Here is a 27,414-nt window from a genome sequence, read left to right on the forward strand (position 1 = left end):
AGTCCCCCAGTCCTACTCGTTATTTACTAAGATTATGGCTGATCTAACAGTAACCTGAACTCTCTATTCCAGTCTCACCTATCCATATCTATCTACCCCACCGTAAAAATAATCAAATAATTTGCTGTCACTTCTTGCATAATTCCAAAGACTCATGGCCCCCAGGAAAAAATTTTTGCCTCTTCTTTGTTGTAAATGGATAACCCTTTCTTTTAAGAAAGTGATCTCAATTTCTAGGTTTGCACATAATATAAAACATCTCCATATCTAGCAAACATTTAACATCCACAACAAGTTTCACTATTATGCCATGGATAAAAATGACAGATAATTTCTTACTGAATCTATGTAGGATGAGTGATGTTTTAAGATTGTTTGTCCTGTGCATAACTTATAGTAAGACCACAATGAATGGAATACAGGCCCTCCCCGTGTCACAAATTTCTGACTTGTGAGCATCCCTACACTCCAGCAACCTCCCATAATTTTAAATTCAAATGAAAAGCAGTCATTAAATAAAAACAATTCAATGTAACCACCCTGCTGTAATCAGATATTATTAACATTAAGAACACAAGCTGCCCACTTCACCACAGAAGGGAATTTAACAGAATTGCTTTAGGAGATGACAAGCAATGACTCTAATGGTAGACTATCATGCAACCATTTGCTATTAAGTAATGCTACAAGCTACTGATATTCCAAGTCCATTTAAGCCAAGTATTAAGTGTGGGACAAGCTGATTCTGTACCATTGTAATTAGGCAGCGGAAGACACTAAATTTTCATGTTAAGTGGCCCTCAGCAACATTATTCATTACAATAATGAGGAGGTATGGATGCTGTATTAAGTGATTTTGTTTGTTTTCCACAATATGGACAATACTAACTTATGACATCCATAAAGATGGAACACTTTTGTATCAAGGGAATGGCCTCTACTATAAAAAGTATTAAGTTCTAGGGAACACTTTGCAGTGGCATGGCCAATAGAGCTACTACCTCACAGCTCCAATGATAGTACTGCAAGCTGACCTGTATCACTGTGTGAAGTTTGCACACTTCCCTTGTGATCACACAGGATTCCTCCAGGTGCCCAAATTTCCCCTCAATCCCAGAAAATATGCTGATACGTAGGTTAACTGGCCAATGTAAACTGTTAACTGCCCCAAGTGTATCAACGAGCAGTAGAATTTGGGAGTTGATGGAATACAAGAATACAGTTAGATTAATGTTGAATTTGTGTAAAATGGGTGCTTGATTGTCAACACAGACTAAGGGACCTGTTTGCATGCCAAATGTCTTTGACTCCTAAGTCACCTAGAATTAGGAGAGACAGTAGGTATAGAGTTTCACGTCAATGACCATTCTTTGAAAATCAATACTTCTAGCAATTTTGGCATTTCATATTTTAGGATACTATATGTAGCTTGAAATTTATTAGCTTTTTTAATAAAATAGAAGCATTTCAGACTCTGCATTGGACCCATGTCTGGTAAAATTTACATAACAAGCCTAACTAATTTGGGTAGAATTGTTTCTAAACAAAAATAAATGTCAAGCAGTAAAGCCATATGATAATTAAAAAGCATTTTGTACACTATTCAATACCCTTAAAATATATTTACACTGCCAAAATGAATCTGCTCTTAAGATCTTTGGCTGCAAGCTGAAAGCAAAACTTACCATGAAAAAAGATTCATAGCCAATTCTTGTGAATGATTCTGCAGGAAATAAACTAAGGCCCATAATTAAATATAATCTGGTACTTGTAAAGGCATTGAAATAAGGAAGATCTTAGCGCACGTTACAATGTTTTTAATCTTTTCTGTTTTGGGCAATCACACTGCACCCTGCAGTAACACTCTTATTATGCAGTGGTAGATGAAGCAAAGAAACCATCAGTACTCACAACTCCAAAGGGCAGCTCTTGGTGAAGTGGATCGTGTGGCAGGAACTGGAGCGGTGCAGATGGAGGCAAGGTAGGTGGGTGTGGTGATGGAGGGTAAGTGAAACCACTAACAGGAAGATGTTCACCCAGTAATTCCACTTCATTCTCTATCCTTTGCAAAGGCTAGCAAGAGATAGGTAAAAGCTATTAGCCATAGCTTTCTAGGACTACGATGTATCAGTATGATGCCTTGTCCATTTTGTAGTTTTCAGATATAACTTACTTAAAAAAATTCAGGCTTTGACAATTTGTTCATTTCCAAGTACGAATTTAGTATTGAAGTCTTCACATTATTTGCAATTTATTTCCAATTATACTTATTTTCTGCTTGTATACTGATATACCTAGTGACATGTAAATTATCACCACTTTCTTTAGGAAAAGATTTTGTGGTAGCAATATTTAACCAGAAAATGGCAATTTTGGAACAAATTAAGGGCATCAAGTAGTACATCAATACAAGTCAGATAGACTTTGACACATTGAACAGGGTAAAATGGACTTCATCTGGTCCAATTTACGGAATAGAATCTTCAAACCACATTATCAAGTTCAGTCATATGAATATCAGTCAGAGATTAAATGATGTTGACCAATTAAAACATGAAGATTCATTTTATGCAAGGTCATTTTACAAACTCAATGCTTCAAGGAATTCAAAGAATTAAAGGAATTAAATGTATTTAAGACTATTTAGTCAATTTAAAAAGATAACAGAGTTTCACAATTTGGTGAAAATCCAGCATATGCTTATTCATATGTACAAATTTAGTACAGGTCCACAATCTCTTATCTGAAATCCTTGGGGACAGTCGCATTTCAGAATTCAGAATTTTTTGGATTTCAGACACCCCGCCCCCCCCCAACCCCCGGGTACCAAAAAACACGTATGCTCATCCCTTATTTAACCCGTCTCAGTGCGGTGCACTTTAGGACCCAGCGGCACACCAAACCTATGCACATCCTCCCATATACTTTAAATCATCTCTAGATTACTTATGATACCTAATACAATATAAATGCTATGTAAATAACTATTATACTGTATTGTTTAGGGAATAATGACAAGAAATTTTATTTCCAACAAAAACATTCAATAAAACAAAAATATACAGCTTCAAACGAACCGAATCAAACACATGGTAAATGACTTATTGGAATAAATGTAGAACGTCACTGTCACTATAAAACTTCAGTAACTTGTCTTTCTGTTTATTTAAATCATATACAGTGATAGTTCCCACACTATTTTCTTCAGTAAGACGCTGCACAAACACACCACGATCAAGCTTCTGCAAGAACTCCACTTTCTGCGTTATTGATAGAGAAGGTCCTTCTCTTTTTCTCATTGTTACCCATAGGGCTATCTGCAGCTCTTTTTGACATTTTCACAGTGAAATTAAACACAAAGTCAACAGTGAACACAAAATATCAGCGAACAGCAAATGCACGTATAACCAGTATGAGCCCTGAGCCACAACTGATGCCTAGCGGCCTCTGCTAGTGAAGCCACGTCACACCTGAGTGACGTCAGCTGTTGGTGAGAAAAACTTCGGTTTTCGGAGCTTTTTGGATTTCAGAATTTCGGATAAAAGAATGTGCACCTGTATTGAAGTTTTCACATTTTTAACAAACAATATTTGCAACTTGTTTGGCATTTTAAGAAATTATATTCATAGAAACATACATAGAAAATAGGTGGAGTAGGCCATTCGGCCCTTCGAGCCTGCACCGCCATTTATTATGATCATGGCTGATAATCCAACTCAGAACCCCGCCCCAGCCTTCCCTTCATACCCCCTGACCCCCGTAGCCACAAGGGCCATATCTAACTCCCTCTTAAATATAGCCAATGAACTGGCCTCAACTGTTTCCTGTGGCAGAGAATTCCACAGATTCACCACTCTCTGTGTGAAGAAGTTTTTCCTAATCTCGGTCCTAAAAGGCTTCCCCTTTATCCTCAAACTGTGGCCCCTCGTTCTGGACTTCCCCAACATCGGGAACAATCTTCCTGCATCTAGCCTGTCCAATCCCTTTAGGATCTTATACGTTTCAATCAGATCCCCCCTCAATCTTCTAAATTCCAACGAGTACAAGCCCAGTTCATCCAGTCTTTCTTCATATGAAAGTCCTGCCATCCCAGGAATCAATCTGGTGAACCTTCTTTGTACTCCCTCTATGGCAAGGATGTCTTTCCTCAGATTAGGGGACCAAAACTGCACACAATACTCCAGGTGTGGTCTCACCAAGGCCTTGTACAACTGCAGTAGTACCTCCCTGCTCCTGTACTCGAATCCTCTCGCTATAAATGCCAGCATACCATTCGCCTTTTTCACCGCCTGCTGTACCTGCATGCCCACTTTCAATGACTGGTGTATAATGACACCCAGGTCTCGTTGCACCTCCCCTTTTCCTAATCGGCCACCATTCAGATAATAATCTGTTTTCCTATTTTTGCCACCAAAGTGGATAACTTCACATTTATCCACATTAAATTGCATCTGCCATGAATTTGCCCACTCACCCAACCTATCCAAGTCACCCTGCATCCTCTTAGCATCCTCCTCACAGCTAACACTGCCACCCAGCTTCGTGTCATCCGCAAACTTGGAGATGCTGCATTTAATTCCCTCATCCAAGTCATTAATATATATTGTAAACAACTGAGGTCCCAGCACTGAGCCTTGCGGTACCCCACTAGTCACCGCCTGCCATTCTGAAAAGGTCCCGTTTATTCCCACTCTTTGCTTCCTGTCTGCTAACCAACTCTCCACCCACACCAATACCTTACCCGCAATACCGTGTGCTTTAAGTTTGCACACTAATCTCCTGTGTGGGACCTTGTCAAAAGCCTTCTGAAAATCCAAATATACCACATCCACTGGTTCTCCCCTATCCACTCTACTAGTGACATCCTCAAAAAATTCTATGAGATTCGTCAGACATGATTTTCCTTTCACAAATCCATGCTGACTTTGTCCGATCATTTCACCGCTTTCCAAATGTGCTGTTATCACATCCTTGATAATTGACTCTAGCAGTTTCCCCACCACCGACGTTAGGCTAACCGGTCTATAATTCCCCGGTTTCTCTCTCCCTCCTTTTTTAAAAAGTGGAGTTACATTAGCCACCCTCCAATCCTCAGGAACTGGTCCAGAATCTAACGAGTTTTGAAAAATTATCACTAATGCATCTACTATTTCTTGGGCTACTTCCTTAAGCACCCTGGGATGCAGACCATCTGGCCCTGGGGATTTATCTGCCTTCAATCCCTTCAATTTACCTAACACCACTTCCCTACTAACATGTATTTCGCTCAGTTCCTCCATCTCACTGGACCCTCTGTCCCCTACTATTTCTGGAAGATTATTTATGTCCTCCTTAGTGAAGACAGAACCAAAGTAATTATTCAATTGGTCTGCCATGTCCTTGCTCCCCATAATCAATTCACCTGTTTCTGTCTGCAGGGGACCTACATTTGTCTTTACCAGTCTTTTCCTTTTCACATATCTATAAAAGCTTTTACAGTCCGTTTTTATGTTTCCTGCCAGTTTTCTGTCATAATCTTTTTTCCCCTTCCTAATTAAGCCCTTTGTCCTCCTCTGCTGAACTCTGAATTTCTCCCAGTCCTCAGGTGATCCACTTTCTCTGGCTAATTTTTACCCTCTACTTGATCCTGCATGGTCATATGTGCTCAATGATACTACAAAACGGGAACAAGCAATTATTTCTAATAAACCCCCCAGTCACAAAAAAAAAGCCAATCATTTCCAGCTCAAGTCCATTTTATATCTATTTTGCCCCTCTCCCTTGGAACCTGTGGCATTTTACTTTTTTGACCAGCTTTTAAAAGTTCCTGCTATGATTCTCGTAAATTGCATAATCTGCAGAGTTCTCAGGAACCCTCCTTTGTCCCATTCAAAAGATCCAATCAAGTTATTACGACTAAGCAACAAGTCTATCGGAGGACAGCATAATTGCTTGACTGCTGAGTTCCTCTAGCAGAGTGTTTCTTGCTCCCTATTCCAGCATCTGTAGCCTCTTAAGATTCCCTTAAATCCATAAGTGACTTGTCATTGATTTCTCTGCACCTTCCTAAAGATTTAAACTGTCCTCAGAATTTGTACAAAACCAATTATAAATTAACTGCTCTAAAGAGATTTTGTTAAATAAGCAAGGCAAATCCTACCACTGCTCCTGTAAACAGGTAGAATTACAAAATGGAAGTCACAGCCTCCATAATTTTCTCCCTAGAATATATCTGATTTATGGCTGGTGATGTATCCATTTTCACAGATAATAAAAGTCTAGATACTTCCTCTCCAACTACATTTACCTGATGGAATATATCGTACCCAGCCTCCGTAAGTACAAAAATAGCATCGCCACAACCTTTGTGAGGACAGCTGCCAAGAATTTATTAGCTACGCTCACATCCTCTGCCCTCATACAAAGACAATAACTCTTTGTTCTAACTCATTTTCTTAGCTGCCTTTGAAACATCTTTGTTTTTACCTATCAGTTTTTGTCCCATGTCTTTGGGTTTTCTAGTTTCCTTTTTAATTTTATATTTCTGACCATCTCAATGTTTTGTCATCTTTAGCTTTTAGTGTCTGACACAAGTTTATTTTCTTTCCTTCTCATCATATCCTTTATCATCCTAGTCATACAGAGGCTCCAGATATGGAAGTGCAATCCTTTTATAGTGTGCAATTCTCATGCCTTAAAACTCTTATCTCTCCTTTTGCTCTAGGCGGTCCTCTTGTTATGAACACTCAACTTACGGACATCCATACATATGAAGGAACTCTCATAGTACTATTAATTCAAAAGTCCAAGATATGTGCATGTATTCATTCTTATAGATGGCAAAACTTGTTTACCTTTCTTCTCTTTCTCTCCCCATTTTAAGTAATTGTTCATTCTTATAAGCATTGTGTTTCTGATACCAGTAATATGGAGGTACAGTAATGATATTGAATGATTTTTGTGTATTTTCTGACTTGTGTACAAAATTAACTTAAGAAAACCTGTAAAAACATAATCATTTATTACCTGGAGATGACCAGTACCTTCCAGTAACCAGTTCCTACCCATCTTTGCTAAATCACTTCTTGGACCAATACAATTGGTCTTTCCTTAATTTATACCCTTACTTTTTAATCATTGTCTTTTTCTATAACTATGACAAATCTAACAGAATTAATATCACTGTATAAGATTTCTGGCTGGATAGCAATGGGTGAAATTGTTTTTTTCTTTATTTTGGATGGTTCTCTTTTTGTGACTTTTGTTAATACAGGATTGCGTACAAGTTGCCATTAAATATCTGACCTGAAATAAAGGTTGTGTGAGTGACCACAATGTTTTTCCCACAAATTAATACAAATCACAGATAACTAACCCAAAAAAACTAATTTTTTTCATAATTTTCATTTTTGTTAAGATTTCTAACATCTGCAGTTTTTCTGATTTACATACATAAACCCTACATTGATTCTTCAATTAAATATAGACATTTAAATTAAACAGGTGGGTAACCATTGCCATTAGGTACTATGAGAAATTCAACCATTATGAATTCACACACTCTTCACAAACTCCTTCTCTTACAAGTTTGCTCTAACATCTTTTAGATACTTGCTTATTATATGAGTGATTCTAGTGAATATTCATGTACTGTATATCAAGTGCACTTTTGGTCTGACATTTTCATTGTAATCATTATATTATCTTCATAACTTGTCATATATTATAATGTGATCTGGATCACCACCACCTTGACATTACTGGAATGTATCAGTATATTCAAACTGTAATACAAAAGTAATGACAATAACTACAACAGAAGCAATTATACCATACATTGATGGCCATGATGAAATCAACAGCAACAGTCTTTAATTTGTTTCTACAATTCTCCATGGACATGCTTCAAAGTTTATACTGTCTTACGTTCTCACTTTCTTCTCCTTATTCCTGTTCCTAAATTGTGATTTTTTTTTTGTTTTCCCTGTCGAATCTCAACAATTCCTTCTGAGATATTTCTTGGCACATACCTCAATCAAAATACTCCACCCACATTTTTGTTGCGCTAGGGCTGTATAACTGAACACGTAACCTACGGGTTATCTGAGTTTTGATCTTCCAGTTTATGAATGAGACATAATTTTGCTTGTAACTTTCTTTATGGACTTAAGTGCTCTCTAATTTAAATACCCCAAGTACACTGACATACAGTATGCGATTGCTAACCTGAATCAAAGACGAAGTGCATATACTCTCTAAAATTTTTGTTTCTCGTCACATACCTTTGTTCCCATCAGTCCATTATTTGTCTCTTTAGCACAAAGGTTTTAGAATTTATACCTTTCTATTTCTAGCATATTGTTCTATCATGAAGTCTTGATAGGTTTTAGACCACTCTCACCCTTCACCTTCTCAGCTTCTTCTCCCAACTGATGCTTGCATGTTCATATACATTCTCCATTCAGTCAAAACTTAACAGCTCATATGTAATAAGTATATACAAACACTGTAGTCTTCATTTTGCATATACTATCCGCAACAAGAATTGACTTTCAACTTCAAAATCTTGTTTCATTCTGAATCTAATTCTGCAGGCAAATTCAATACATGCCACACCTAGAATCTTAAGCCAATTTGAGAGCCCAGAATTGTAATGGTTACAGCATTCTTTGAGGTTAACACACATATTTTGCATGGAAAATTATTGACAAGCAACACTTGCAAACAACATTTTGCAACTATTCTCTGGTGCGGTCTCTGTTACACGTGTCATAAATTCCCCTCTATTTAATATTACAGTCTGAATCTCCTTTGTTGCCTTTCCATCTGCTGCAATCTGCTCCATTATTTATTTTCACCGCAAAGAATTGCTTTCCTTAAATTGTTGCAGAGTGGAAGTGTTTCTTCTAGTAACACTACATCATTTGTCATATTTCCCATAATTCCTAAAACACTTTTCACTCACCAAAATTATGCTCTGCAAAGTATCAATCTTTTAACCTTTTGGCTTAACTAACTTGTGGTAGCACCACCACCGGAAATGAAAAATGACAATTCAGCTGGCCCAGCTTGCTTTCGAGGCATCCATTTTTATTCTTTGTTGGGTTTTCCTAGAGTTTCAAATGGCATTTCTAATTCCAACAACTCCCTTAACCTCTGAGAACACTTTGTTCTAAAATATGGCTCTTCACCTTTATGCTGCCCTTGTATATTGCACTGGAACCATCAGTTCACTGGTTTCTATAACTAGCTCATTTGTGTTGCTGCAGTATTCCCCGCAGTAGCTGGAGATTACTTGGTGCTGCCCAGACTAACAGTCTGTTTATGCTGGCTCAATGCGCCAAGTATGATTGGCTTTTGGTTCTCCTTCCTTTCGCAAACAGTCTTCAGTCCAAGAGGCTTAATCTCATCTTCTCCCACATTTGCCAGTACGCATATACACCATAACAAGGTAAGGCTGTTTGAAGCAACTTGCCAGATACCCAGCAACTCACCTCATTTATGATTCAGATGCTCCCTCTGAATAATTGTCCAATACCATTTTGGTCTGCTTCAGCATTAAGCAGTGAAAATCTTCCCGTACATATACTATCCCATCACAAAATGGATCTACACACACACATGTACAATTGCTTCCTTAATTAATGTGGTGATCTTAAATGCATCATCTTTATCACTCTTATTGGTGCTGTTAAAACTAATAAGTATCTCATCCCAGCTTCAGCAAGTTTAAAGACCAGTTCTGCCAGATGGAGGATGGTGCTGGTTTCCTTTTGGCTCCTTCCACTTTCTCCAAACCAGAGGTACAGCCATGGTACCTGCATGGCTCCCAGCTATGCCTACCTTTTCATAGCTATGGCTATGTGGAACAATCCATGTTCCAAGCCTCCACTGGTAACATGTCCCAGCTCTTTCTGCGCCACACTGATGACTGCAATGGTGCTGCTTTCAGCACCCATGCTGAGCCTCGAATACTTCAACTTTGCCTCCACCTTTCACTCTGCCCTCCCAAGCAGTGAGCACGTGTACATGAAATGCTGTCGTAGGAAAACAAGCAGCCACCATCACCGATGCCCACCACCCACGTCATGCTCCTTTTTCACGGCTGTCATCAGGTAGAATGTACAAGAACATCAGGACTCGCTCCACTAGGTTCAAGAATAGTTACTAACCTCAATCACCATGCTCTTGAATAAAAGCAGAAAATTATATTTAGTTGCTCATCATCGAACAACCACTGATCTCACTTTAAGGACTCAATCTCATTATCTCATATTCTCATTATTGATTGTTATTTATTTATATTTGTACATGCAGAGTTTGTTGTTTTCTGCGCCCTGGTTGATCTTTCATTGATCCTGTTATTGTTACTATTTTATAGATTTGCTCAAAATGCCCACAGTTAAATGAATCTCAGGGCTGTAAATGGTGGCATACATGTACTTTGATAATAAGATTTACTGAACTTTGAAATTCACTTGGTCTATTTCTAACACACAGAAACAGAATTCTACAGCACATTACAAGCCCTTCAGCCCACAATGTTGTGCCAATCATGCAACCTACTCTAGAAAATGCCCAGAATTTTCCTACCGTATAGCCCTCTTTTTCTAAGCTCCATGTACCCATTTAAGAGTCTCTTAAAAGACCCTATTGTATCTGCCTTTACCACCTTTGCTGGCAGTGCATTCCACATACCCACCACTCTGTGTGACATCCCCCTTGTACCTACTTCCAAGCATCCTAAAACTACGCCCCTTGTGTTAGCCATTTCAGCCCTGGGAAAAATCCTTTGGCTACCCACACGATCAATGCCCCTTATCATCTTATACACCTCTATCAGATCACCTCTCATCTTCCATTGCTCCAAGGAGAAAAGGCCAAGGTCACTCAACCTATTCTCATGAGGCACACTCTCCAATCCAGGCAACATTCTTGTAAATCTCCTCTGCACTTTCTCTATAGTATCCACATCCTTCCTGTAATGAGGTGATCAGAACTGAACACAGTACTCCAAGTGGGGTCTAACTAACATTACCTCACAGCTCTTGAACTCAGTCCCACGGGTAAAGGCCAACACACCACATGCTGACAACTGTCAATCTGCACAGCAGCTTTGAGTGTCCTATGGACAAGGACACCAAGATCTCACTGATCCTCCACACTACCAGGAGTTTTACCATTAATATTATATTCTGTCTTCAAATTTGACCTACTGAAATGAACCACTTCACACTTATCTGGGTTGAATTCCATCTGCTACTTCTCAGCCCAGTTCTGCATCCTATCGACTTCATGCTGTAATCTCTACAACCTTCCAGACTGTCTACAACACCCCCAACTTTTGTGTCATCAGCAAATCTACTAACCCACCCTTCTACTTCCTCATCCTAGCCATTTATAAAAATCACAAAGAGGAGGGGTCCCAGAACAGATTCCTGCAGAACACCACTGGTCACTGTCCATGCAGAATACAAACCATCCACAATCACCCTTTGCCTTCTGCGGTCGGTCTAGCCAATGCTGAATCCAGAAAGCAAGGTCTCCTTGGATCCCATGCCTCATTACTTTCTGAATGAGCCTTGCATGGGGAACCTTATAAAATGCCTTACTGAAATCCATATATGCTACATCCACTGCTCTACCATCATCAATATGCTTTGTTACATCCCCAAAGAATTCAATCAGGTTTGTAAGGCATAACCATGCTGACTATCGCTAATCAGATTAGGTCTCTCCGCCTCTCCAATTACTCATAAATCCTGCCTCTCTGGATCTTCTCCAACAACTTGCCTACCACTGAAGTAAGACTCACTGGTCTATAATTTCCTGGGTTATCTCTACTCTCTTTCTTCAACAAGGGAACAATGTTTGCAGCCTTCCAATCCTCTGGTACTTCTCCCGTCCCTATTGATGATGAAAAGATCATTGCCAGAGGCTCAGCAATCTCCTTCCTCGCTTCCCACAGTAGCCTGGGGTACATCCCATCCAGTCCCAGCAATTTATCTAACTTAATAGCTTTCAAAAGCTCCAGCACATCCTCTTTCTTAATGTCTATACACTCAAACGTTTCAATCCGCTGTAAGTCATCCCCACAATTGCCAAGGTCCTTCTTACTGGTGAATACTGAAGCAAAGTATTAAGTCCCTCCGCTACCTCCTCCAGCTCCATGCACGTGTTTCCACTCTCACTCCTGACTGGTCCTATTCTCACATGACTCATTCTCTTGCTCGTCACATACCTGTAGAATGCCTTGGGGATTTCCTTAATCCAAGGCCTTCTCATGGCCCCTTCTAGCGGTCATAATTTCATTCGAGCTCCTTGTTGGGACTCTTGTAATTTTCTAGAGCTCTAACAGTACCTAGTTTCTTGAACCTTTTGCAAGATTTTCTACATCCTTTATACACCATTGTTCCTTTACCCTACCATCCTTTCCCTGCCTCAATGGAACACACCTTTGCAGAACGGCAAGCAAATGTTCCCTGAACACTTGCTACATTTCTACCGTGTGTTTCCCTGAGAACATCTGCTCCTGATTTATGTTTCCAAGTTCCTGCCTAATAGCATCATATTTCCCCCTACCCCAATTAAACATTTTTCAAAATTGTCTGCTTCTATCCCTCTCTAGCGCTATGGTAAAGGAGATAAGTTGTGATCACAACCTCCAAAATGCTCTCCCACTGAGAGATCTGACACCTGACCAGATTTTCCCAATACCAGATCATGTATAGGCTCTCCTCTAGTTGGCTTATCTACATATTGCTCCTCGATGTCTGTTACTATTGGGGGGGGTCCATAAAAAAACACCCAGTAGATTTATTGCCCCCCTCTCATTTCTGGCTTCCACCCACAATGAATCAGTAGACAATCCCTCCATGACTTCCTCCTTTTCTGCAGCCGTGATACTATCCCTGATTAGCAATGCCACTTCCCCACCTCTTTTGCCTCCCTCCCTGTACTTTTTGAAACACCTAAAATCCGGCACACTCAGCAGCCATTCCTGTCCCACATAATAATTCCACATATTGATCCATGCTCCGTTCCCATGTATCCTTTATGTCTACTACTCCACACCATCATTGTGCCCTACTCAGAAAACACATTTATTTGTTTTAAACAATGCCATTTTTTGGATCATTCCTATGCCTCAAAAGGGTACTTACAGCTGATCTAACAGCAAGTTTTAAAAGAAAACTGAATAATACTTAAAAGAATAAAAAACAAAGATTTTGTATACTTAGCAGAGTTCAAATAAGTGTATAGCTCTACTGAGGAGCTGTCACAAGCATGATAGGAAAAATGGCTGCCTTAGAATAAAATAGAACAGCTGGGGGCCATTTAACTTATCAAGTCTGCACAGCTCTTTCAGAGAATTCAATAAGTTCAACAAACTGCCTTAAACAAAAATCAAATAATAGTCCAGCAGGAACAAGCCTTCAGACCATCTTGGCTATGCCAACCAAGATGCTAATCTAACATATCCCATCTGCCTAAATGTATCTGCATCCCTCTATTCCCTGTCTGTTCATGTGCCTGTCAAAATGCCTCCTGAATGTTATCCTATCCTATCTGCTTCTACTACCTCCAATAGCAGCACGTTGTAGAACAGCAGGCCCCAAAACCTCCACTAAAACCACCCCCTCACCCAAAACCCATTCCTTCTGGTATTTGACATTTCCACCTTAGGAAAAAGACAATCTATCCTATCTATACCTCTCATTAATTTTATTACTTTTATTATTTCATCCCTCAGACACTGAAAGTCCAATGAAAATAATCTAAGTTTGCCCAACTTCTCGTAGTTAATATTCTCTAATCTAGGGAAAATCCTGGTGAACATCATCTGCATTTTCTCAAAGGCCTTCATATATCTTGTAGAGCAACAACTAAAACTGCACAAAATACTTCGTGAAGTCTAACCAAAGTTTTATACAGCTGCTCAATATACCAACAAATGAAGGCAAACAAGCCATATACCTTTACCACCCCATCCACCTGTGTTGCCACATTCAGGGAGCTATGGACTTGTACTCCAAGATGCTTCAGTACATCAATGCTCCTAAGAGTTCTGCCATTTACTGTATTTTATTTTGGAATTTGGCTTCCCCAACTGTAAAATTTAGCCCAAATTAAACTCCATTTGCCATTTCTATGCCCAAATTTTCAAATGATTTGTATCCTGCTGTATCCTTTGACAACCTTCCTCACAGTTCAAAACTACCAATGTTCATACAAATGTTTATCTGCAAACCTACTAATCAGACCACCTTCATTTTCAACAGACCATTCAACTACAAAGATCCCAACAGTGATCACTGCAGAATACCAATGGTTATAGAAACACCCCTCCATCTAACTACCCCATGTCTTCTACGATAAGCTAATTTTGTATCCAACTTGCCAACTCAACATGAATCCAATGTGATTTTTATGGAAGCCTGTAAGATGCCATTTACTGCCCTACATTTACCAATCACCGTTATCATTTCCACACCAAAAAAAAATAAAATTGTGATGCAATCCTCCTCTGTACAAAGCCATATTGACATTCCTCAACAAGTTCATGCTTCTCCAAATGCGAGTAAATCCTGTCCCTAAAAATCTTCTCCAATAAATTTCCTACCACTGATGTAAGATTCACTCTCTGCTGTCGGATAGAGTTTCACTCTGACTCTTTCTACTCAAACATCAAATCTCCTGTCTTGTAGAATATATGCAACATTCCAGGTTTTAATTTCTATCAAGTAATCTTCTAGCCTCATCTGTTCCAAGTGGTAAATATGAAAGAAACCACAAGAACTTGAAATAGGGAAGCTTGAATGGGGGGAATTAGAGCAAGATCACAAGGCCCATCAATCCTGGGCCACTACTACGCACCCACCTCCCAACTTGTCCGATTTTCTCCCAAATTCTCAGATCTTTGTCATACCTGAGCTTCAAAAATTTAAAAAATCTTATGCACTTAGGACAAATTATCAGGCACAAGTTGTGGCAAGACCTTTCTTTCAACTCATACTCCTTTGTAAATAAGTCTAACATAGTTCTTGCCTTCCTAATTTTCTGGTGTACAAAAACACTGAGGTTGCTCTGAAAATTGACACCATATCAACTAGCTTTCCTTATCCGCTCCTTTGGATAAGCAGGGCAGCACCATGAGGATCATGTTTTTTGATTTCTCAAGTGCCATCAGTACCATACAGCCTCATTGCTGGGAAGAAAACTGTTCAATGCAGGTAGGCACTTAAATAGTGTATTATCCAGGATACAATCTGACTGGCAGACCACGGTGTGTATGGCTTCAGAGCTGTATCAGACATAGGCTATAAGCAGCACTGGGGCCCCACAGGGAACTGTATTGGCTCCCTTCCTGTTTACCTTGTATACTTCGGACTTGAGATACAACACTGTCACATTTTCTGCAGAAATTCTCTGATGACTCAGCAATAGTTGGGTGCATAAAGGGAGTACGGGAGGATGAATGCAGGGTCCTAGTAGAGGACTTTGCAAAGTGGTGCAAGCTGAATCATCTGCAGCTCAACATCAGCAAGACGAGGAGATGGTGATGGATCTTAGGAAGACTAAGTATGCATTGCTCCCTGTTACTATTGATGGTGAAGATATACAAGTACCTGGGGGTGCACCTGGATGACAGACTTGAGTGGTGCACCAACACAGAAGCTGTGTACAAGAAGGGCTAGAGTTGTCTCCACTTGCTGAGGAGACTGAGGTCCTTTGGAGTAAGCAGGCCTCTCCTTCACATGTTCTACCAGTCTATTGTCACTAGTACAATTTTCTATGTGGTGGCATGCTAGAGCAATGGTATCAACACGGGTGATGCCAACAGGCTCAATAAACTGATTAGAAAGGTTGACTGTTATAGGAGTTAAACTGGACACACTGGAGGCTGTGGTAAAACAAAGGACCCTAGTGAAAAGTCCTGACAATTCTGGACAATGTTAGTCACCCTCTGCATGCCACCTTGGCTGAACAGAGGAGCACTTTTAGTAATAGACTAAGACAGCGGTGCTGCTCCAAACAGTGCTATATTGAGGTTATTTTTACACTCGGCCATTAGGCTCTATAATTTGTCAACCTATAGACGGTGAAGTAGTGACACTCTCCTGTTAAGATTGTTTGTGATAACTTATTTAATTCTTTTACCTCTCTGCTAATATTTATACCTGCGCACTTGTAATGCTATTGTGACACTAATTTCCTTTGGGATCTATAAAATACCTATCTTTTACTTACCGTATTTCAAACCTCAGATCTGTCAAAGTTTGCATAACTGCTGACTTTAACTTCTTTTTTCTGTCAGGTTAACTTGTCAATAGTAATATTTTCTCTTTTCTTCCATTATTAAGTTTGGCAATCTTCTTTAGGGACCATTCTAACATGCAGTAAACTTTGAAATATCAAAAATATCATCTCTTGAAAACCTAGAGTGAGCCACTAAATTCAGGGGATATATCATTCTGATTTCAATCTTTAATAAGTGATTACACGTCATGAAAAAAAGGATACTTTGATGACCCAAAATTGCTTGATAACGTTAATATCAATACTGAATATAAATCAAGAGACAAGGCTGCTAGTGAACAAGTACATATGTAATATTGGTAATCATACCCAACAAGTGATAACATTAATCTTGAGAAAATTATGCAGAAGTAATGAAAAGGCTTAGGAACATAGATAAGGATTTAGGAAACAGAAGACTTCAACGGAATATGACAAAGTCCAAAAAAAAGGAAACTGTATCTAATAATTCTGACAATTGGAATAACCTTAATTGATAAATAATTATTAAAACTACAATGACAGTTTCCTTTACCAGTTCAGTGAATAGGTTGGTCCTTTACCCACAAGGTTTAGTATTGGTTTAGTATTTAGTTTAGCTTGGAGGTACTGCAGTTGGCATCACCACTTTTAGTATGAAGAGGGAAAACAAAAATCAAGGCCAATCAGATTCCTTCTCAATCAGTGATTATTGTCATATGACATCTGCTGTATAAACTGTGCATCATCTTTACTTTAATTGCAGCGTAGGCCTGGCTTTGAGATACATTTTACTTATCAACCACAAGGTTACTGGTACATGTAGGACTGCACCTCATTAAAGGAGTAGCAGAGAAAATTTAGTAAGTTATGGAATCTCTTTGCAGCATTGCACTGCAAAAGATTCAAAAAACTCTATTGTCATTCTAACCGTACATCAGCTCTGCAAGGCAGAATGAGACAGCGTTTCCCAGGAGCAGTGCAATCATAACAGATGCAACACTAAATAATAAACATAACAATAAATAGTAAAACACAACAGCCACATGTCAGTTAAGTGTCCAGTGCAGTTAAAAGTGTCCAAAGCAGAGTCAGGTGGAGCAGCTATTTAGCAGTCTGACCGCCTGTGGGAGGAAGCTGTTTAGTAGCCTTGTGGTTTCAGTTTTGATGCTCCTGCAACGTTTGCCTGATGGCAGAAGAACAAACAGTTCATGGAGAGGGTGTGAGGGGTCTTTAATGATGTACCGTGTCTTCTGGAGGCATTGACTCTGAAAGAGGTCTTGGACAGAAGGTAGGGAGACCCCAATAACCTTCTCTGCTCCCGTAACCACCCTCTGCAAGGCTTTTTTGTCGACAGCACTGCAGCTGGAGTACCAGGTTGTGATGCAAAAGGTCAGCACACTCTCAACCACGCCTCTGTAGAATGTAGTTAAGATGTTAGTGGGGAGTGATGCTTGTTTAAGCTTCCTCAGAAAGTGCAATCTCTGCTGGGCCCGTTTCACAATCCCAGTGGTGTTCCTGGACCAGGTGAGATTGTCCGAGATCTGCACCCCAAGGAACTTGATGTTTTCCACTCTGTCCACTGTGGAGCCGCTGATGCTGAGGGGTGTGTGCTCAGGCTGAGACCGTCTAAAATCAACGATCATCTCCTTGGTTTTGGTGACATTAAGCATCAAGTTGTTATCCCTGCATCAGCTCTCTAGGTGTTTGACCTCCTCCCTGTACATTGTTTCATCATAATTAAATGGATAGATGGTGGAGTACCATGTATATACACACACAAAATACAGAAACGCTTTAAATCACTTCATGCATTATCAGAAGTGTTAATGAAAATTCTCAGTTTGGACAAACCATTTTCAGTTGGTTTTATTCATTACTAACATTTTTCTCACAATCAGGTTAAAGTCATCAAATGCTGAAGTTTTACTTACCGACCGTGATTGTTGTGCTTGAAAAGGAACAAACTGCCCTGGAGGTGGTACATGAGGGTGATGGTGAGGTGACAGATGTGGAGGGTGCAATATGAAGGGATCACTTGAGATAAGAGGAGGAAATGCAGCATACGAAACTGGCAGATGTTGTACAGAACATGCTTGAAGCATCTGAAGGGAAAAAAGAAAAATGTACAATTTCAAATCATTATTGTTTTGGTTATAGAGACATACAGCCTTGGAATAGACAACTTGGCCCACCATATCAATGCCAACAAGTGGGCATCCATCTGCAGTAATCTTATCACTTTCTATGCCAAGGCTACTCAAATGCTTGTCTAGACACTCAATGCAGTCAATAACTCTGCTTCCATCAGTCTTTCAGGCAGTGTATTTCACGTACTTACTACTCTCCAGGAGGAAGTACCCCACAGATTCCGTCTATATCACTAACCCCTTACCCTCAATCTACATCCTCTAGATTTATGTACCTCTAATAAGGAAAAGGTTTGCTTCTGTCTACCTTTATCAGCATCGCTCACAATTTTATAAACCTCAATCATATTGCCTCAGTATCCTTTGTTCCCGGAAAAACTGATCCAATCTCTCCAGTCCTTCATAACTGAAATACTCCAGTACTTTCCCAGTGTATATGACAAATATATTCTTCTCAGGCTTCCAACAGGGTACGGATATCCATTTTAACTGACATTTCGATGACAAACTCTGCCACCTTCATCAGGGATGATGCTTAGGCACGTCTAGTCTGCTGTTATATGTAATGTCCTGTCCTGACAGCTGTCCATCCTGATTGGTTAGTCTTCATCCAATCAGTTTGATGACAATTAAGTTCCACCTTGTTTACAATCAAATTCCAGTTTGTATTTAGAGAGTGAGACCTTTGTCTTTGTTAAAAATTCTTTTTCCATGGCACAGTGGTTTTGCGCCGTTGAAGTCAATCCTATGGCTATTGCAAATGCAATGTTCTGCTACCCCCGATTTCTCCGGGTAAGCCAAACGGATACACCCCCTATGCTCCTTGATGTGGGTTCCACATTAAGTGCCAGCTGTCCAGAGTCCCAGGTCATCTTTGACCCGCACAAGCTGTGATTTGAGCTTTGTAGAGGGTATTAATCCGTTATTTCTTCTGGGTTCAGGATTCTTCAGCATCCACAAACCCATAAGGAAGCTCATGACAACTTATATGGGTCAAAGATGACCTGGGTCTCAGTATTGCAGAGAGGGTGAAAAAAATGTCTAGTCACATGTCCTTATTGGAAAAGGCAAGAGGCATTTTGTCCAAGTTCAATATAAAAATGGACTTTCAACCAATAACTCAACCAGGCTGGTTTTCTTGAATATAACTATGCTGCAGGAGGCAGTCCCCACTTCTTTAAATAGCTGAGCCAGAAACTTATGGAACAAGAAAACTATCACTCCAATTTCCTGCCCTAAATCAGCCAGAGGGAAGAAGAATAAGGGCTTATTTACTTGGAGACAGTCATTTAATAACATTACTCATAATTGTATATTTTTCAATTGCTTGCCAAGACGCTGTTCAATTTCAAATGGTATACAATGTAAAATTATAATCAATCAGACTTTGTTGGCGTATTTACAGAACAGTCCAGCACAGTGCAGCCCACAATGTTGTGGCAACCTTTTATCCTACTCTAAGATCAATCTAATCCTTCTATCTTACATAGCCTCCATTTTCTTTCATCCATGCGCCTATCTAAGAGTCTCTGAAATATCCCTAATGCATCTGCCTCTCCCTGGTAGCTCATTTCACAGACCCACAGGGCAATACATAAAAACTGTAAATTATAATAAGAAATACATATTAAAAGGAGGCAGAGGGTGGTAGTAAATGAAGCATATACTGTCTAGAGGTTGGTGTTCGGTGGTGTTCTGCAAGGGTCTGTTTTGGGACCCCTGCTCTTTGTGACTTTACAAATGATTTGGATGAGGAAGTGGAAGGGTGCATTAGAAAGTTTGTAGATGACAACAAAGGTTGTTGGTGAGCAAAAATAGTGAGGTAGTGTTCATGGACCATTCAGAAATCTGATTGTGGAGGGGAAGAAGCTGCTCCTAAAAAGTTGAGTGTCTCTCTTCAGGCTCCTGAATGTAGTAACGAGAAGAGGGCATCAACTGGGTGTGGAGGTCTTTACTGATGGATGCAGCCTTTTTGAACTCAATTTCCTGACTACTGCAGGTCAATACACCATATATTTTCTTCTCCTCCCCCCCCAACATCATCTTGCACAGGAAATGCGTGGGATTTATGCATGTGGACCACAAGATCCTTCTGTTCCTCCACACTAAAATGAATCCTGCCATTAACTCTGCACTCTGCCTTCAAGTTCAACCTTCCAAAGTGTAATACTTCACATTTTTCTGGATTGAACTCTATCTACGACTCTTCAGCTCAGCTCTGCATCCTATCAATGTCTATGACAACAATCTTCTACACTATCCACAACACGACCAACCTTTGTGTCATATGCAAACTTATTAATACACCCTTCCACTTCCTCATCTAAATCATTTATCAAGTCACAAACAGCAGGGGTCCCAGAAGAGACCCCTGCAAAACACCATGAACACCAACCTCCAGGCAGAATATGCTTCATCTACTACCACCCTCTGCCTTCTATGGGCAAGCCAATTCTGAATCCACACAGCCAGATTTTCCTGGATTCCATGCCTCCTAACTTTCTGAATAAGCCTACCGGGGGAACCGTACACCATATCCACTGCTCTACCTTCAATTTGTTTTGTAATTATCGCAAAGAATTCAATCAGGCTCATAAGGCATAACCTGTCCTTCACAAAGCCACATTGACTATCCCTATTCAGACTATGCTTCCCCAAATGCTCGTAAATTCTGTCTCTAAGAATCTTCTCCTATAGCTTGCCACCAGTGAAATAAGACTCATTGGTCTATAGTTCCCAGGATTATTTCTATTACCTTTCCTGAACAAAGGAATAACATTTGTCACCCTCTAATCTTCTGGTACTGTTCCTGTGACCAGTGAGAATGCAAAGATAATCGCCAAAGGTGCAGCAATCTCTAACAGCACAACCTCTCTTTTAATGCTGATATGTTGCACCCTTCTCATTGGTTAATACTGAAGCAAAGTATTCACTAAGAACCTCTCCCACTCCAGGCAAGTTTCCTCCTTTATCCCTAATTGGTCCTACCTCACTTTAGTCATTCTCTTGTTTCTGCCCAAGCAACGGACTCTTATCATTCATACTGTTTCTACTCTCATAACCTTTACTGCCTTCATCATCACTCATGTACCCAACCTAATGTCAAATTTCTGCTTCCACCACTAAACTAGGAAATGAAGTTATGTGGTTTTGCATACAAGACTTATCATCATTTGCTATTCTTGCAAGCCATGTTCTATGAAAAAAAGCTTTCTCCTTATTTAAAAAAGTAGCAGCTGTATCTTTAATTAGACCACCATTTTTCCTACTATAGATCGTTCGCTCAACTGGCCTGCAATTGCTTTGACTATGTCTCATTTTTCAAAACAATTATTTAACATATAGTGACTTTTAACATCCAAGTACAATTCTGACACTATTTCTCCTTCACATTCTAATCATACAGATCATAAGACCATGACACTACATTTAGCTAAACTAATTTACCTAATAATGTTCCTACCATCAATCACAACTTTCTCATTTTGCTCAACCATTTCACGATTCACCTCTTCTCAGTAAAAGCTGGGACAAGATAAGAAAAAGACAACAATGGAGCACGAAAGAATCACAGCATGGAATAAGGAGATGCTAGAAGTATATTAAAAAAACCCTTTAAGGCTGCCTACTACTGACATTAATGTGTCTTAGCACAGCAGCCCCTTGGAGAGCCACCGGAAGTAGGAGCCTGTTTTGAACAGTGCAGGAACCCAAGACCTAAGCCTCACTAAAATTACAACGATGTTTTCTGGTTTCGACGTGTTTTAAAAATGATGTTATGATAAGTAAGATACCAATACAAGTTTCTGAATTTCTTAATGTTACTTTCAAAATATACAAAGACAGCTGTGTGCAGTTGTTGTAATAAATGCTGTCTCCAGCCAATTTTCTTGGAATTAGGCTCACTAGCATGTGGTAGTGGGTGCCCAGGTCCATCTATATTGTTGCTGTGCCTCAAGGATAGGGAGCAAGCAGAGATGACCGCAGGCACAACAATGAAGAGATGCCGAACAGATAAGTAACCTTTCCCAAGATTTTAGAATCCTCATGTCATCCACTGCCCCTTTCCATGCCAGTTTAAATTAAGACCTCTCTACTGGTATGTTCAGCACTAACATGATGTTTTTGAGCCTGCCAAAAGATGGGCAACTTAGTCAACATTTGTCACAATTTCTACTGTAAGGATCTTTAAGTGGCAGGAGACAACAGCCAACTACTAGAATGATGTCCCAAATCATCTGTCACCCCAACTACTCCATTGCTGCTAGAAATAAATTACCTGTAGGGTGAGAATTTTGGCCCAAAAACTTCGCAACTTAAAACACCTTAATTCTAGACTAGAGTAGATTTTGCCTACTAAGTAAATTACTATACAACACTCACCAGATTACCAGAATATTTTGTAGGCAGAATGTATTGAATTTGTTACTGATTCATAAAACAAATATTTTAAAATAAATGTTTCCATGAAAATCCACACATTCTTCTCATCTTGCTCTAATTTCTTTTTTTTTTAAAAGATCAGAATGATAACATGAATACTAACCGGCGGAGGTACACTGCACACAGGATAATGTTGTCCACTAAATACAACTGAACACCCCGGAACTTGTGTGTTACATGCTGGGATGTGCTGTCCTGTGCAAAGTGGAATACCATGTGGTGCTACAGTAGTGACAGTATACGAGACAGGAACAGTGCCTTGATGAATCTGCACAATAAAAAAAATACAATACAGAAACTGTTAATAATCAAAGGTTGGAAAAATCATTCCTCATGATTTAAACTTGACTTAAACTTGAAAATCATTTTCGATGTGCTCTGTTACTTGGATATTGGCATTGTGGTATGGATCGCTGTAATATACATTAATATAATTTGCACCTGTGTAGGCTCTGTATACTCTTGATTTATATTACTTTGCAATGATTGCATTTAAGTGAAATCAATTGGTGCAGACATGATAACAAGGTCTACTAAGGTCTTGCATTACATTCTATTGATCCAATGAAACAAATATACATGGCTTTGATTAAACTGATGATACTCATACCTTTATCAGGTCCACAGCTGAAGTTGATAATAAAGTAAGCATATGATCTACCCAGCACAGAGTTGGTTGATTTTAAAGTCTACCTTACACCAAATAGTAATGGACATTGAGCCAATTTGTTCCATAGAATCACTCCTATTAGGGTAGAATTTTCCCAAAGCATTCAAGTTTTCCTGTTATTCAGAAGTAATCATTGTTCTGCACTCAATAAGTGAAAACAGGACACTGAAGTGATCATGTTTTCCTGACCACCACAGTTAGCTCATTATCCATTTTTACACTAAGTTGTATTCATCTTAGAAAGTTCAATTCCACATTTGTTTTCATTAATTTCACTATTTAATTGCTCATATAGTAAAATACAGGTGTCCCCCGCTTTTCAAACGTTCGATTTATGAAATCTCAGTTATAAAAGACCTACATTAGTTACCTGTTTTCACTATTACAAAAAAATCAGCTCGCGCCCCGAGCAGCTGCTCTCCCCCGGATTCAGAATAAATAAATATTTATAAAGCCGAAACGTAACTTCTTGATTCTAGAACTCAATACCTTGACAAACACAAGTGTGCCGTACCCTTCTTTCTGCCCTATCAACTTTTGCAATCACTTTCAGGGAACTATGGATTTAGACCTCAGGATCCCGCTGGACATCAGCACTGTTAAAGGTCTTGCCATTAACTGTCCTGTCCCTTTACATTTGATCTCCTAAAGTGCAACAGTTCACATTTAGCCTGATTAAACTCCATCTGCTTTTTCTCCACGTATATATCTGCAGCTGACCTATATCCACTGTTTGATGATTTAACTCATTTATATAGTTATCAGAAGCACCAATCCCTGTGGAGCATAGAAAAACAGATTTTCTCCATATCCACACATGCAAAACTCCCATATATTTATTTATATACTATTAGGCTGCATCTGGAGTATTGCTTTAATTTTGGTGACTTCATTGTAAGGAATGTGGAGGCTTTGGAGAATGTGTAGAAGAGGTTTACCAGGATGCTCCCTGGATTAGAGGGCATGTGGTATGTGGAGAGGTTGGACAAACTTGGGTTCTTTTCTCTGTAGTGGCAGAGACTAAGGGGAGACCTATTATAAAGGGCATAGATAGAAAGCAGGACCTTATCCCCAAGGTCAAAATGTCTAATACTAGAGGGCACACATTTAAAAGTGTTGCGGATAAGTTCAAAGGAGATGAGGGTTTGAGAGTAGTAGACGCCTGGAATGCATTGTAAGCGGTTGTAGTGGAGGCAAATACAATAGAGGCATACAAGGGGCTCTTAGATAGGCACATGAATTTGCAAAGGATAGAGGGATAGGGACATCATGCAAGCAGAGAGGATTATTTTAGCTGGGTATTTCAGAATCAGATTTATTATCACCAGCATGTGTCAGGAAATTTGTTAACTAAGCAGCAGCAGTACAATGCGATACATGGTAACATAGAAAGAAAAATAAGTATATGCATATTGAAAAGATTAAAAATAAGAGCAAAAACAGAAGTAATATATATTTTTTAAAAAAGGTGAGGTAGTGTTCATGGGTTCAATGGCCATTCAGGAATCATATGGCAGAGAGGGAGAAGCTGTTCCTGTATTGCTGAGTGTGTGCCTTCAGGCTTCAGTACCTCCTTCCTGATGGTAACAGTGAGAAGAAGACATGCCCTGGGTGATATATAAAATAATGTAAAATTATATAAAATTAAAGGTATATAAAATTATGATGGGTATAGATAGGGTGAATGCAAGCAGGCTTTTTCCACTGAGGCAAGGGGAGAAAAAAAACCAGAGGACATGGGTTAAGGGTGAGGGGGGAAAAGTTTAAAGGGAACATTGGGGGGGCTTCTTCACACAGAGAGTGGTGGGAGTGTGGAATGAGCTGCCAGATGAGGTGGTAAATGCGGGTTCTTTTTTAACATTTAAGAATAAATTGGACAGATACATGGATGGGAGGTGTATGGAGGGATATGGTCCGTGTGCAGGTCAGTGGGACTAGGCAGAAAATGGTTCGGCACAGCCAAGAAGGGCCAAAAGGCCTGTTTCTGTGCTGTAGTTTCTATGATGGGGGTCCTTAATAATGGATGTCACATTTCTGAGGCACCATTCCTTGAAGATGTCTTGGGTACTATGGACGCTAATACCCAAGATGGAGCTGGCTAATTTTACAACTTTCTGTAGCTTGTTTCGATCCTGTGCAGTAGCCATCCCCTCAACCCCCATGTCAGACAGTGATGCAGTCTGTCAGAATGCTCTCCACAGTGCATCTATAGAAGTTTGACTGTTTTAGTTTAAAAAAACACAAATCTCTTCAAACTCCTAATGAAATACAGCCACTATCTTGCCTTCTTGCAATTTAATTAGTTCAGCTCAATATTGAGGACTAATGGGCCTGTTCCTGTGCGGCATTCTTCAGTATTCTATATTCTCATGGATATCTAGAACTACAGGTCTCCAAAAAGAATGGAAGATCCATTTGGGGCAAATCCTAGAGGGCAGAGTCTTGGAATTCTTTATGAAAAAGAGAATTTTAAGGCAGATGTCAATAAATTCTTGATAAGCAAGAGGGTGAAAGGTTTCTGCCAGTTGGAGGAGAATCTAGATTTGAGGTTACAATCAGATAGTCACTATTTTATTAAATAATGGAGCAGCCGCACTTGCAAAGTGGCCTATTCCTCCACCTCAAAAACACACACAAGAAGCTGGAGGAACTCAGCAGGCCAGTGAGCATCTAGGAAAAGAGTAAAGTCGACGTGTGTGTGAGAGGAGGTGCGTGCATGGGGAGGGGGTAGAGTGTGGGCAGATGGTAGCAACAAGGTGCTCATCTTACATCAGCAAGGTCTCTCCCAAGCAGAGATTTCAGGGCAGACATGAGTTTCAATGTGAGCTGTCCAAACTCTTCTGAAGGAGCACTAAGAAATGGGCAAGGTTGAGGGTCAGAAACGCAGTGGTCAACCACAGAAATGAGTGCAGCAGATGAGAGAGACATCAAACTGATGTCCCTTCTAAATCTGAAGAAGTCCAGCATTGCTATCAGCTCTGAACTGACAGAAACCACTAGAACCCAAGTATACCCCACTAAAGTCCAGAGAAGTCTTGTCAGAATTGGTCTTTATGGAAAAGACCCCCTGATGCACACACCCCCTCCAAAGTGGAAACAAAGCCAAGAGACTCGTCTATACACAAAAACACAACTACTGGGGTGCTGAACAATGGTAGCAAGTGCTTTGGACTAACACGTCAAAATTTGACATTTTTGGCTCAAACAGGAGGCAGTTTGTCCATAGAAGTGCTGGAGAGCGCTACATGAATGAGTGTCTGCAACCAACAGTGAAGGACAGTGGAGGTCCCTCGCAGGTTTGGGGCTGTATTTCTACAAATGGAGTTGGAATCCTCAATTCTATGTAGTACAAGCAGATTCTCATCCATCATGCAGTAACATGAGGAAGGTATCTGGTCTGATTGGTCTCAATTTCACTCAGCAGCAGGACAAAGACCCCAAACACATGGCCAAAGTCGTGAAGAACTATAATCAGTGAAAAGAACAAGGAGTTCTACAACAGATGGTATGGCCTCCACAGAGCCCTGATCTCAACTTCATCGAGGCTGTTTGGGATTACCTAGAGAAACAGAAGCAAGAGAGACAGCCAAAGTCTGCAGAACTGTGGCTAATTCTCCAAGATGCTTGGAATAAAACATCTTCACTTTGCAGAATTTTTTTTACATGTGCACAGTACTCTCTCAGAGTGTGTGTGTGTGTGTGTGTGTGTGTGTGTGTGTGTGTGTACACACTATATACACACACACAAAGTCCACAGTAACCTTCAAATTAAATTTTAAGACTAGACCCCCTCTGATGAACATAATAGGTGTAATAAGGTAACTGTGAAGAGCAGCATGGAAATTATCACTTCCTTCTCAAAATTTAAGTCCAATCCCCCACAAATCCAGATTA

At 39.8% G+C, this 27,414-nt stretch overlaps 1 protein-coding gene across 5 annotated transcripts in view; it reads right to left on the bottom strand.

The window, feature by feature from the left end:
• LOC140211727 (E3 ubiquitin-protein ligase RNF38) overlaps positions 1 to 27,414 on the bottom strand; it is a 134,741-nt gene that overhangs the window by 23,574 nt on the left and 83,753 nt on the right. For 4 of the 5 annotated variants that reach the window (XR_011889565.1, XM_072281829.1, XM_072281832.1 and 1 more), the window contains 3 exons: positions 22,954 to 23,118; positions 18,192 to 18,362; positions 1,912 to 2,073 (listed from right to left, as the gene is read on the bottom strand). Coding sequence is in view for 4 of the 5 variants with exons in the window: in XM_072281829.1 (XP_072137930.1) it covers positions 1,912 to 2,073; positions 18,192 to 18,362; positions 22,954 to 23,118 (498 nt within the window). In the remaining variant the exon portion in view is untranslated. The remainder of the gene's footprint in view (positions 1 to 1,911; positions 2,074 to 18,191; positions 18,363 to 22,953; positions 23,119 to 27,414) is intronic. The other variant, XM_072281830.1, reaches the window with a different exon arrangement.

The sequence above is a fragment of the Mobula birostris genome, chromosome 17, assembly GCF_030028105.1.
Source record: "Mobula birostris isolate sMobBir1 chromosome 17, sMobBir1.hap1, whole genome shotgun sequence".
NCBI lineage: Eukaryota > Metazoa > Chordata > Chondrichthyes > Myliobatiformes > Myliobatidae > Mobula > Mobula birostris.